The sequence below is a fragment of the Pezoporus wallicus genome, unplaced genomic scaffold (assembly GCF_028554395.1).
Source record: "Pezoporus wallicus isolate ANWC-B61680 ecotype Strahan unplaced genomic scaffold, APGP_CSIRO_Pwel_v1 scaffold_2584, whole genome shotgun sequence".
In the NCBI taxonomy this organism is placed as follows: domain Eukaryota; kingdom Metazoa; phylum Chordata; class Aves; order Psittaciformes; family Psittacidae; genus Pezoporus; species Pezoporus wallicus.
Window position 1 is genome coordinate 4,510,735 of NW_026642851.1, and position 13,472 is coordinate 4,524,206.

The following is a 13,472-nucleotide window of genomic DNA, read 5'->3' on the forward strand; positions in this document are numbered from 1 at the left end:
ATTTGCTTTTTGCTGTCCCATCACCTGTGCTAATATAATTGTTTGGTATTCACATGAATCTCATCTACATTTCTGTAGATATTTGCTTGCAATTTCATCTGAGAGGTTCTTAAAGAGCCCTCACATTTATAATGACTCCTGGTGGAGTCTAATTATTATGAAATTGCAAAAGCTGTGAAATGATAATTAGTCTCGGTTACCTCCTTTATTTTTCCCTTAGAGGCATGTTAAAAGGTGTTAATTAATGCTTTTAACTAAGTAAGGATAATAAATTACTAATCTCCCCATTCTTATTGCTGTCTTGGTGATGCACTGATATGTTTCTGGTTTGCTTTTAAATATTTGTTTCGGCTATGAATGCCCCTTCAAGACCTACACAGCATACCGTATTGTTCTTCAAACACAAACATAGCTGATTAGCATGACTTTAAAGCTCCACAGGAACCAATTGCTCTTGCACATTAATTACTGCATGAAAGGTGCAGATAGTAAAAAATTAACAGAACTATAATAGATGCAAATTCTAGACAGATGTTCATAGGGCCAGATATACTTTGTAGATGCCAATGGGATTAGAAGAATTATCATTTTTCCAGAGGAGGGAAAGATATGACCAAGAGAGCACTACTCAAAAGTTATGAGGAAGCTGACAAAAATGGAATTTTTCTGTGAACATTTCAGGGTATAACAAGTTGCTAGAAAACCTAATTGCCCAGTGTTTCTGAAAAGCTGACTGTGGAACAGATATTTACAGATGTTTTGTAATGTGCTCAACAGGTTCCTTAATCTGGCCAAGTAGCACCTTATTCTATGAGTCATTTTAAAAATATGAATGAAAGTATTTGTGAACAGACAGTAATAAAAGACAATCATAGCATCTGGCAATGCTTTGTCCCTATCACCTCATTACTTGAAGTAAGACTTATAGAGCCTGACCTGAAGATACCAGTTATTCCAAATCTACTGATTTAAGGGGAAAAAAAAAAAAGAAAAAATTAAAAAATGAAACTTATGTTGCCTATAAGCAACATTATGTAATGTTTGTCAGACTTTTGAAGATAGCATGTGAAATATAATATACATGTATGTTCAGTCTTGCCCAGTTCTTACTGGTTCATAATTAATACATATTTTTGCATGAACAGCATAATTTTACAGAGAAATAGGTAGAAAACATGCTGTATATTCTGCTAGTTCTGATTTTATTTTGCTGGCGTTTAAAAAGTGGAAAAGACGTCTGAATACAGACATTTAAAAAAAAGACATCAACACCCAATAAAATTTATCTCGTTCATTAAACAGTACAGTCAAACCTCCAGCCTGACTGCTCTGAAGGTTAACTGGAAATGATAATTTAAACACATATATTTAGATTCTTCTAATCTATGCTATTTTCTTAGCCCTATGTAATGTATGTATTAGCATTTCAGAAGAACCAAAGAGGAAGATCTTGATTTTAGTCACTTTTCATACAATACAATACATAAATAAATAAATAAATGACTGGCTCAAAAATAACTTTTTATTTGAATGGAATGCTTCAGAAAATATTTTGCTTCAAAATTTATTGGACTGCAATTGTCACGTTAAATAAGACAGAATGTTTTCATTTTCTTGGTTTTGACTTTTTTTTTTTTTATTTATCCATATTTTAAATGGAAGCAAAGTTTGAAACAATGGAACACAGATACCCAGTGTCAGCCAGACTTTCCATAACTTTTGTCTCAGCATAATTAATATTGTATTTCTTCATGTTCTGGGAGGGAAATTGTATAAAATTTAGCCCTAAGCTGATATTTTGGGGTAGAATTTCCCATTTGTTTGTGGTTTGGCACATTTTTTTACAAATCTAATCCTTCAGATTTTTTTCTTATTTGAATAAGCCATCCATCAAACTGCATCAAACATTCCTCCTGCTTGAAAAATTAGTTGTAAAATTTTGGTAATCAAAAAGTGTACCCTCTGAGAAGAACAGAAAGGACAATAACACAGGCATTAATGAAAAGCTCTTAATCTAACTGACATTCTGGTTATTGCTGTTTTAAATGCCAAAATCTGATAATACATGTCTGTAATTCCTTACATAATGAAATGCTTAAGAAATATCTTACAGTCATTGGACCATCATTAACAACTATGAAATTAGGTGTCCCATGGGTTTTCTTTCCAATTTATAGAGGGTTAAATTGCTAATTTACATGTTAATTAGCATTCATTCTAAAGAAGACCAAATGTAATTCCATAGCATCTAGCATTTAACAATTTAGCTTATCGAGACATTAAATTTAAAAGAAGCTCTGCATTATTTGCAAGAAGTTTTTTTGAGGGCTAATGATGAAAAGAATCTCATTATTCTAAGCAATGTGCAATTTAAAAGGATGAATACTGCCAATTTATTTACTTTAGCACTAAGTAATAGAAAAGCAACAAAGGCATTGGCAGGACAGCACATTCAGGAGCTCTTAATAAGGCCCACTGATCTGCACTGATTTGCAAATTTAAAATAAATATTTGCTTCTGGTGATGTTTCTCTGGAATCTGTTGCCTCAAATTATACCCAATCACCAGAGTTTGCTCAGTGGTATCTGATAATGTTGCTTCTGCTGCTCCAGAGCTACTCTGGTACCTGCATTTGCTGAAGTGTGCAGCTTAAACATCTCTGTGTAGCATAGCTATAAATAAAAGCCTCCCCTTATAACATTTAAGAAAATATTGCATGATATTATAAACTAAGCATTCACTCTAAGATCATTTCAACCTGGAAAACTAAATTTCTTAGTACAGTGATGCCACAGAAACACTGTATTGTTTCCATCCTGCTTTTGATCATATGCTGTACGTTACTTTGCTTAAATGCTGATGTCATCCTGTATTGTTTCAGTTTAGTTTCACTTGGACTAGTTTCTGTGATGTGACACAACCTGATCATCTATTTCACTGAAATGCTACTGCAGAATTTCAACGATGCTGGATGGCAGGTACTTTGAAACACAGCTCTGTCATGCAAACATGCTTTTAGAAAACCAAGATTGTTCCATTTCTAAATAACGCAAAGAAGCATTCGGGCCAAGAAAATTTTGGTCTTATCTCAGTGATAAAAGATGGAATTGTATATGAGCAACAGAATTATACACTTAATTCTTTGCTTTTTTTCAGACCCCAGACATATTTTGTGTTGTGTAAGTCCTCTGTATTATTTTCGATGCAACATTTTGTGCCTATATAATACCTGATGTATTCTTGTTAAAAGAATCAAAGTTGTGAAATGTGATTTTAATTTAGAATCTGGTTGATACACTCAGTTCCTCAGCATTAAGAGGAATGGTCTAGGCATTGTTGGCTTTAAGTGGCTGACAGTGACAGTCTCCTCCTGTGCTTAATCCTGGTATTTCCCCTTAAGGGATTACTTCTTCAGGTCCTTGCACTCGTAGCTCATTTTCCTCCCTTTCTTGTACGCACCTTTCATTGTCTTCTAATGTTAAAGTGATAATTCCATGGCTTTCTGTTCTTGCAATTTCTGCCTCTCTGTCCATTACACTTATTCCCACAATTACTTCCCTAAATCACTTCTGTTTCTCCCTCATTTCACATCACCAGTTCTTTTGCAGCCAACAGCTAAATCCCCTGCACAAAATGGATTCATTCCTCAAGTTTGGTCCATCTTCAGTACTGAATGAGAGAGTTCTTATCAGGGAAAACAACATGCAACCTGAGATTAAAGATTTTATTAAAGGGTAGACAGCTAAAAGTATCAGATTAGCTTGTCCAAACAGCATTGATTCTGGTGCTTTATCACTTCTTTACTCTTGACTTTGCAGATACTATGTATCTTTACTGTAATTTACTAAAGCTTGAGATCCACAAAGAAAATTCCAGCCCAACCTCTGAGAGCAACAGAAACTTGGGCCTTATAAAGTGTTTGGAAACCTTAATTATAAGCATCACAGCCAGTTCTGTATCTAACATTCTAGTACAAACCATGAGGTAATTTAGTTTGTAATAAAACTAAATTAGGAACAAAAGGTATGAGCAAAAGGAGTGAATTCACAAGAATAAATTTTGAAAGAAGGAGAAGGATCTTTAAAATTAATTATGGGAAAGGCAGTGTGAGAGAATGAAAACTATTCAGTAATAAATTATCAAAAACCTGCTCTTTGGGAAGTTACAGTCAGAGTAGAAGTAATTTTGAGGACTATGAACAAGAGCAGACATTACAAAATCCATGTATGGTGAAAAGCTATGAAACTGTGGAGCTATAACAGAAATTAGGGAAAGTAACAAATGGCATAGGCATAAGCAACAATAAGAAAATCACTGGTTTCAGAATGAGCAAGAGACCAGTGTGTCTTTAAGGCAAAAAGATATTGATAGACTATAGACATGAATTCTTTTCTTTTAGCTTTGGATTTTACATGAAAGAAAATAAGACTTATGCCAGAAATATAGAGTATACTGTTTCCAAAGGAAGAGAAAGATGTTTTTAAAAGGAAAGAGTAGGGAAAATTAATTTGGTATGTGTATTGTAGAATAACAAATAAAATAACAGTTAAGAATTCCTCAGCATTAACACCCCAAAAATTCAAGTGAAATTAAATGTTGTGATGAAATGGAAGTGTCTGACAAGGGATATGCAAGCACAGATGATCATTCTAAATCAATGTCTGATGGTCATAGTTAAAACATAAATGGGTAATAGATTTGCCTAAAGCTAAAAATAAATGGGCATGTCACTGAAATTAAAGAATATTTTGTGGAAAAAAATCTGAGAACCTTCTGACCATATTGAATCATACTTTTGGTGTTTTCGTTTATGTGTCAGAAGCATCTAATCTGATTAGAGATACTTACGGTAAATGTTCTGAAGATGGAAAAAAACTAGTAAGTAATAACCTTAATCTCTAAACCCCCTCTCTTCTAAAACATCTCAGCATCCTTCATTTTATGCATTTGAATATTTTGTTTTATTTTTGTGGGTCTACTTATAGGTATATATCTTAGAAAACTCACAGTTGTTTTCAGAACTGTGCCAAATTTTACACCTCCAAATTGCATACACAGCAATTTGTGTATGTGATAGCTGCTTTTGAGCATAGCAATCTATCTGTATCTAAAAATAGGAGGACAATAACTACTATTCATAGAAAATTCCTGTATCACCTCAAGCCCACTTATAAACCAGCTTTTTAGGGGATCTAATATATCACTGTTTCTCTTGCTTGAGTCTTTTTCTTTTAATACAAATCTGGCTCTGGCTTTCTTATTAGTGATGTGACAAATGTGAACATTTTATTAAATTTTTTGGTTAAAGGAGCAGAATGTTGATGGCTGCAGACAGCACCTCTTAACTAAAGATGAAATGAGAGCAAGAAATGCTGAGGTCTTCTGCCATTCAGGTTATTTTCTGAGGAGGCCACAGGGAGTACGAACCTCATGTGCAAAACCTGGCCCTAAAAAAGCAGGCCTTTCCTAACCAGGCAGCGTCCTGAGGCATTAAAACAAAAGCAGGGGCTGCAGGGAAGGATGTTAGCCTTGTCGATGTGGGAGTATAAGCAGTACACTGATTCCATCTATATATCAAGGGAAAAAAGCAGGGACTATACATGCACTCATAGTAGGGGACATTCATGCTGGGGTAGCCCTTTCTGTTTGAGGAGTTTGATTACTGCTCTTACACCTAAATATATAATACTTTGTGCAGAAGGTTTCTTGGTGTTGCTGTTTGCCCAGATCCCAAGGCGAAATTTCTCAGATATTACCAGTCCAGTTTCCTTTCTTCCAAATGAAAATTGTTTGGGTAATAGGAGAGGTACACCTTAGAGCAAAAAAATGGGACTTACTTTTCCTCCAATAAACATGCAGCTGCTGTAAAAACCACTCCAAATATGAACAAACAAGATCTCAGCATCATGCTCATTCCTGGAGCTTTCTCTGCGTTCACTTATCTATGCATTTTCTAGGTGGCAGAGGCAACACTAGCTAAAATGTAAGCACATTTGCTAGATTTGATGTTTAACAGGAGGTAAATCTCTGCCTGAATTAGACTTTAAATCCACAAGTACCATAAAGGCTTAATGGAAAGTGCCCATAGCTGTACACACTAAATCAGACTTTCATGAAAAAAAAAACAACCAAGTACTAGTATGCATGGATTTTAATACCAAGATATAAGTATATATCCTTAGTACATGCATGTGAACTAGTGTTGACTGAAACTTCTGTTCACCTACTAAAATTCAGATTTTTTTTTCATAGGAGAGAATGTGATATATTTAACTGTACAACTAAATTTTGACAACAAAACTAAAAGACCTGTTTTGTCATCAGAAACCCCAAGATGGCAATACAGTCTTGTTTTTCTTCACTGCTCATTTCTATTATTACTATTATTATCATCACATTTATTATATTGCAGTACATGGAACAGATTTGTGATTTTCTCCTTTGCTAACATCTAAAAGCCTTGCTGATTGCTAAGGATTATTTATACAAAAATTGAGCTCCAACTACTTTGACATTAACTGAATAGATGAATGCTATGCATGACCTGGAGGTATTTAAAGATTCAATTTAATAACATTAACCAAATAAACATCTCTGCTCAAGTTTGGTTTCCTTTTATAGATGAATGTAACTTAATAACCGCATTAAAAGAATCTATATTTCCGTTTTATTTTCAGCTTAGCATGTAACATACGTCCACAAATACTGAATTTTCAGGCAGTCACCATATTACCTATATACTAATTACTTTTTAACAGATTCACACAAGGACCTTTGTCATTTTCAGTGTTCAGACAGTTTTGACAGAGCCAACATAATCAGTTGTGATGCAGTTAATTTCTATTGCAGAGAACATGGCGAGCAAGCGATAGTAAGCATTGTTCACCTTGATGCTTGATGCGACATACTGCAGACTTATCAAATCTGCTACTGCCTGTGAACTGCTGTCCAGGACTTTATAAAATCACAGATCCCACAGGAAAGAAAAAACATAAGGCAAAAAAGCTGTTGATTTCAAGTGGGTTAGCTGGTATGTGCTGGGCCAATGAGACATTTACACACAGGGCGTTACAGTGATGAAAATTTAAGTCCCAGGAAAGCCACCCACATTGGTGCCCCAGCCTTGTCAAGTATCAGGATTAACAAGTGAGAACTCAGGTACAGCAGGGTGGGAGTGCAGCCTTCCACTCACCAGATTTTCTGAGTTCACTTTATCCAGCCTTGCACTGAAAAAAAATTAGTTTCCAATAATATGTAATATTAGTGGAAAACTATATAGAGAGTAGTGTGTCAGGAAAGATGTTGGCAACATTAATTAAGACTATTGGTGTCAAGACAACCAAAGAAATAAAAGCTGCTTGATACTCAGACAATATTACTAAAAAAATATGTAAATAATATTAGACACCTCCAGAATCATTACAGTGTTAGAAGATTACAAAGACACAGGCAGGGGAGATCTCTGGTGTTCTGTCACTGTTTTCTCTGGATGTATATATGGGTATATATGTAACATACCTACATAATATTTTCATAGATATAAGTACTAATTTATGTAGCAGCCAGAGAGAGAAAGTCTCTCTGCATATTTCTAACACAGCAGAAAGGCCATTTATGAAAACATGGACAGATTGTCACCATAACATTTTGCAGTCTTCTGAGGCCGGGGAAGGCAATGGCTGGTGTGCCAACTGCTAGGTCCAAGACTACTATCTGCTTCAACAATGGGTTGAAATCATAGATAAGAAAATGGATCACAAAAATAATTTTATAAAACCATAATATTGTGAGATTAGAGTCAAAATTCTTTGAATAAAATCTGTTTCCTCTGAAAAAGAAACAAAAGACTTACAACAAAGTACTCCATACAATATCCTTTTTTCTGCCTTTGTATCTTCTCTAAACTGCATTGCCACTTTAGTACAAATTCTAAAGCAGTAGCATCTAAATAGGAATACACATGGGAGGACTACACTGTATTGTTACTGAAATATAGAGTCTCTCATTTTAATTTACTCCCCATTACAAGAATGATATTTAGAACATTCCGTGCATAAACTAAAGGTACCCTCAAATTTCTGCTGGGAAACAGAAAATGTACCTTAGAAGAAAGAGAGGAAAAAAGCTTTTCTGGTGGCTACTATCCCTCCCAGAACAAACATTTTAAACTAAGCTAACTAAACTCACAGGAAACCATAAATTAACTGTTTTATTTTGAAGATTACTCTGATAAAAATAAGAAGAATAAAGACTCTTCTGACTATAAAAGTCAGAGAAAAGGGCACATCCACATTATTCCTGGAGGCAAACTACCACTGATTCCAGACTTGGCTGAGGTGTCAGGAAGTGAGAAGTGAGAAAAGACTGAATTGCCACATCACATCAGGAGGGTAGCTATCTAATCCTGTGCTAACTGAGCTTCTGAACTACATCTGAAAGGGCAGGATGGGGTGAGCTTGTACTGCCAATTGATATTCTATGTGCATCGTGCATTTCCATGTAGAATTTTAGTTCGCAGTACTATGCCTGGCAGCTTTTAAAGCACTAAATTTACCTAAAAAATTAAAAAGAATTTTATTGCTTAAACACTCCCTTTTAAGACATAAAGCTGAAAAAACCTTCCCCGCCCAACAATTCAGTCATAGAAGGTGTATCAAGCAGGCTGTTTTATTTTGCACAAACTGCACTTGCAGTGGAACTGTGTGAAGAGGGAAGGGCACAAACAGATCCATTTGAGTTCAGATGCATTTCTGACGAGTTAAAAAAACAGCTGAAGGGTGAAAAAAATTCATTGTGCAGCAAATGAGGATTTATAGGGATTAGAGTCACATGTTTAGGATCGGGAAAAGCATTTGTCTTGCATTATTATATCCATTTTTATGGATTAGTTAATGAAATGGTGATGTGAATAATTGCTTTTGATTTAATACATAAATACATTAGACGAATCTAGCTGTGGTTTGGGAGTGATGGGCCAAAAGAGTCTCCTTAATACACATTAAAATAGCTGAATCTGGGATGCTTGAGTTCAGCAAGATGGTTTAGCATGTTGGGTGAGCATGTGCTCAGCAGTTTGTTAATGCAGTGCTGTGATGGATGCGTGCAGAGAATTCCAGGCTGATTTACATCCTCTGTAGTACTGCAAAAGACAACAAAACTGCTTGCAGTGAGAGAGTAAGGACTTTTACCTTTCTCACTGTTGGTTTTACTTAATATTTATTATGTTTAATCCTCTTTCAGAAATACTTGCAACTTCTAGGTGATTCACATATTTGTAAGGTAGCTCCTGACCCCTGTGCACCCAGAAGTGTGATCATCCAGAAGACACTAATACTCTCGTAACTGGAATGCACACAATATGTGGGAACTTGAGCTGTGCAATGTAAGCACTACCAGAGACACAGAAGAACACATCTATGGAATCTAGTTACATGTTCTAACTTCCTACATGTTAGCTTATCATATATGGCCTGTCACATCAGAGGTTCAGAAATGTTCATTCCTGAACTTTGCAAACCAATATCTTTGAATTCTGAATTGTTTATGTGAATTAATTACATTTCTGTCTAGAATGACAACTGAAATATGGTTTTCTTTGCTAGAGTAAAACTAGGATGCAGGACAGCTAATAGGCATATATGGGTAGAATATACCTACCGCATACAGACCTGATGAAATTCATAAAAAAACCAAAGGTAATTAGCATGTACTATCTTTTCTCAGGAATCCAATACTTTGTTGTTCAATAGCAGCTATTATTTTATGTTGCTTTCTGCATGCAAGGAAAAACTTATTCCACCCCGAGAAACATGATGAGAAATAGATTTCATCTTCAGAAACATATGCTTTTTTTAAAAAAATAAACTGTTCTTCTGTCCTTGAAACAGCACAAACTGCTTGAAACAGCATGGTCACATGCCCTCAGCATCCAAGAGGGACCTGGATTTTGAGGAAGTGAGCCTTCCCCTTCCCTTTAGCGTACCACTAATTCCACATTTAAAGATATCAAATTCAGTGTGAATATTGGTATCGAACACCTGTCTAAAAATACAGATGGAGATCTTTCAGTCAGAAATTGTGAAGATTAAAACAATGAGTATTTTAAATTTTAGTTTAATGAAAAATAGCATGTTAAAGTTGAAAACATCAAAAGATGAATTGTCTTCTCCTTGAGTGAATTTAGAAACCTCCCACAATCAATAAGAAAGGAAGGTGGACTGCTGAACATGCATGGACATTTGTTAGGTTTACCTGCTTGTGAGCGTGGTCGTAAGAATTGATGTGGTTGTCAAATTCCTGGTGTTTGTGGTACTGCTTGTCACATAGTTCACAGTAGAAGTTAGCCTTCACATCCTCCAGAGCCTTGGCTGCAGCCTTCTCCTTCTCAGCATAGTCCTGAAAAGGCAGAAGGAGAGGGAGACATTTTGCTGGTGATGGCGAGCTTGTGCTTCAGCAGCTACTTTGTCATCCACATTAAAACTACTAGACTGACTAGGGTTGCTAGATCATCCTGTCCATGCTAAAGAGATTTTGGTCTTAAACTGCGGTCAATTGCTGAGGTGAGTAGCTCGAGAGAGGATGCCTTCAACACCGGAGCGGGGGGGAGATCAGCGTCCAGGAGCCTCAATTCAGAGCGACAAGAGCCACCGAGGGAGCCTCAAGTCCTCGACAGGACCTGCCCACGAGCCGGCAGCTCAGCTGACGAGAGCGAGCAGCTGACTCACAGGGGGCGGAGCCTGAAGCAGCGGCACCAGCCCTGAGTGGGTAAAAACCTGCCCCAGGGAGCGCGGTGAGGGAGTTTGCGCGGGCAGGCGAGCGGGATGGTGAGCGCTCGGCGTATGATCAGGGCCCAGTTTGGGCGCTCTGCTCTGGCTGCCCCGGCGGTGGCCAGCACAGGCACCCAGACAGAGCCGGTGAGAGGGGAGGCTGCAGTGCAGAGCTCGGGGTGCAGAGAGTGCCTGCACCGGTCTGGTGAGGGGAGGGTGCACAATGGGCAGGGCTGCACTCGGTGCTCCCTGGTGGAGGTCCTCCTGCAGCAGGGGCTGAGCTCCGGGATGCTGTTAATAGGCTGCGAGATGGCAGAGAAGCTGAGAGTAAGCAGAATGCTTGCTCGCGGCCCAAACTGTGCAGGGGCCTCAAGCTTCCCCTCTAGCTGATGAAGGAAAGAAGGAGGCCGTTAACCTGGGAAGCTGGGAATTAATGACAAAAAGAAAACAACAAAAAAAAACCAAACAAACCCCCAAAAACAACAAAAAAAGGAGGAAAAGGACAATCAAAAGCAAGGGACTTCCCCCTAAATCTGTTGTCTCCACCCAGAACCACTTTGCTGTCCTGCAGGGGGCTAATGAGGAAACGCACTCGCGCCAGAAAGATCCGGCTGATGCACTGCTAAAGATCTCTACTGGTGCTGCCAGGAAAAAGCGGCGGGTCGTAGTAGTAGGGGACTCTACTTTGAAAGGGACAGAAGCACTTGTCTGCCGTCCAGACACTGTATCAAGGGAGCTGTGTTGCCTACCGGGGGCACGGATCAGGGATGTGGCAGAGAGGCTGCCTGCTCTAGTAAGTCCCACGGACTTACTAAGACCCACTCCTGGTAATACATGTGGGTGCTAGGGACATAGATAGTAGTAGCCTGGGGAACATAAAGAAGGACTACAGAGCCCTGGGGGAGGTGGTTAGGGGCTCTGGAGCTCAGGTGGTCTTTTCGTTAATTCTCCAGGATGCAGGGGAGGACCTAAAAAAAGCTAGGAGGATTGGCCAGGTTAATAACTGGTTAAAAGGGTGCTGCCCTTGTTCTCATGGGTGACTTCAACCACCCTGACATCTGTTGGAACGACGGTATGGCCTGGCACAAGCAATCCAGGAGGTTCCTCGATTGTGTGGAAGACAACTTCCTTCTGCAAGTAATAGAGGAGCTGACAAAGAGAGGTGCCATGCTTGACCTCGTGCTCACCAACAGGGAAGGGCTGGTTGGAAATGGGATGCTCCAGGGCAGCCTTGGATGCAACAATCACAAGATGGTCGAATTTGAGATCCTCAGGACAGTGAGAAGAGCGTGCAGCAAGCTCACTGCCCTGGACTTCAAGAGAGCAGACTTTGGCCTCTTCAGGAACCTGCTTAGTAAGGTTCCACGGGATATAGCCCTAGAGGGCAGGGGGGCCCAAGACTCTTGGTTGATATTCAAGGATCACCTGCTACAAGCTCAGGAGTGTTGCATCCCAACTAGAAGGAAGTGCAGCAGGAGGCCCAGGAGACCTCCTTGGATGGATAAGGAGCTGCTGAGGAAAATTCAAATGAAAAAAAGAGGCTTATAAAAGGTGGAAGCGAGGACAGGCAGCATGGGAAGAGTACAGGGATGTTGTCTGGGAAGCTAGGGACCACGTTAGGAAAGCTAAGGCCCAGTTAGAATTAAACTTGGCTAGGGATATTAAGGATAACAGGAAGTGATTCTACAGGTACATAGCAAATAAAAAACACATTAGGGAGAATGTAGGCCCCCTCAGGAAGCTCTCAGGAGAACTGGCTACGCAGGATTTGGAGAAGGCTGAAGTTCTGAATGACTTCTTTGCCTCGGTCTTCACTGGCAAAGGCTCTGACCAAACCACCCAAGTCTTGGAAAGCAGATGCAGGGACTGTGAGAATGAAGACCTTGGGCCCACTGTAGGAGAGGATCTGGTTCGAGACCATCTTAAGAACCTGAGCGTGCACAAGTCCATGGGACCTGATGAGATCCATCCGCAGCTCGTGAAGGAGCTGGGAAATGAAGTTGCTAAGCCACTGGCCGTCATATCTGGGAAATCGTGGTAGTCAGGTGAAATTCCTGATGACTGGAAAAAGGGAAATATAACCCCCATTTTCAAGAAAGAGAAAATGGATGACCCAGGGAATTGTAGACCAGTCAGTCTCACCTCTGTGCCTGGCAAAATCTTGGAGCAGATTCTCCTGGAAGGCATGCTAAGGCACATGAAAATCAACAAGGTGCTTGCTGACGGCCAGCATGGCTTCACTAAGGGGAAATCCTGCCTGACCAATTTGGTGGCCTTCTGTGATGGGGCTACAGAAATGATGGACAGGGGTAGAGCAGCTGATGTCATCTACCTGGACTTGTGTAAAGCGTTCAACACTGTCCCACATGACATCCTTGTCTCTAAATTGGAGAGACATCAATGTGATGGATGGACCACTCAGTGGATAAAGAACTGGGTGGATGGCCACACACATAGAGTTGTGGTCAATGGCTCAATGTCCGGCTGGAGACCAGTAACAAGTGGTGTCCCTCAGGAATCAGTGTTGGGACCGGTCTTGTTCAACATCTTTGTCGCTGACATGGACAGTGGGATTGAGTGCACTCTCAGCAAGTTTGCCAATGACACCAAGCTGTGTGGTTTGGTTGATATGCTGGAGGGAAGGAATGCCATCCAGAGGGATCTCAACACGCTTGTGAGGTGGGCTGATGCCAACCTGATGAAGTT

At 39.3% G+C, this 13,472-nt stretch overlaps 1 protein-coding gene across 1 annotated transcript in view; it reads right to left on the reverse strand.

The window, feature by feature from the left end:
- Positions 1–13,472, reverse strand: part of ZNF804B (zinc finger protein 804B) — a 233,376-nt gene that overhangs the window by 21,049 nt on the left and 198,855 nt on the right. The window contains exon 2 of the mRNA XM_057432746.1: positions 10,252–10,395. Within this exon, the coding sequence (XP_057288729.1) occupies positions 10,252–10,395 (144 nt within the window). The remainder of the gene's footprint in view (positions 1–10,251; positions 10,396–13,472) is intronic.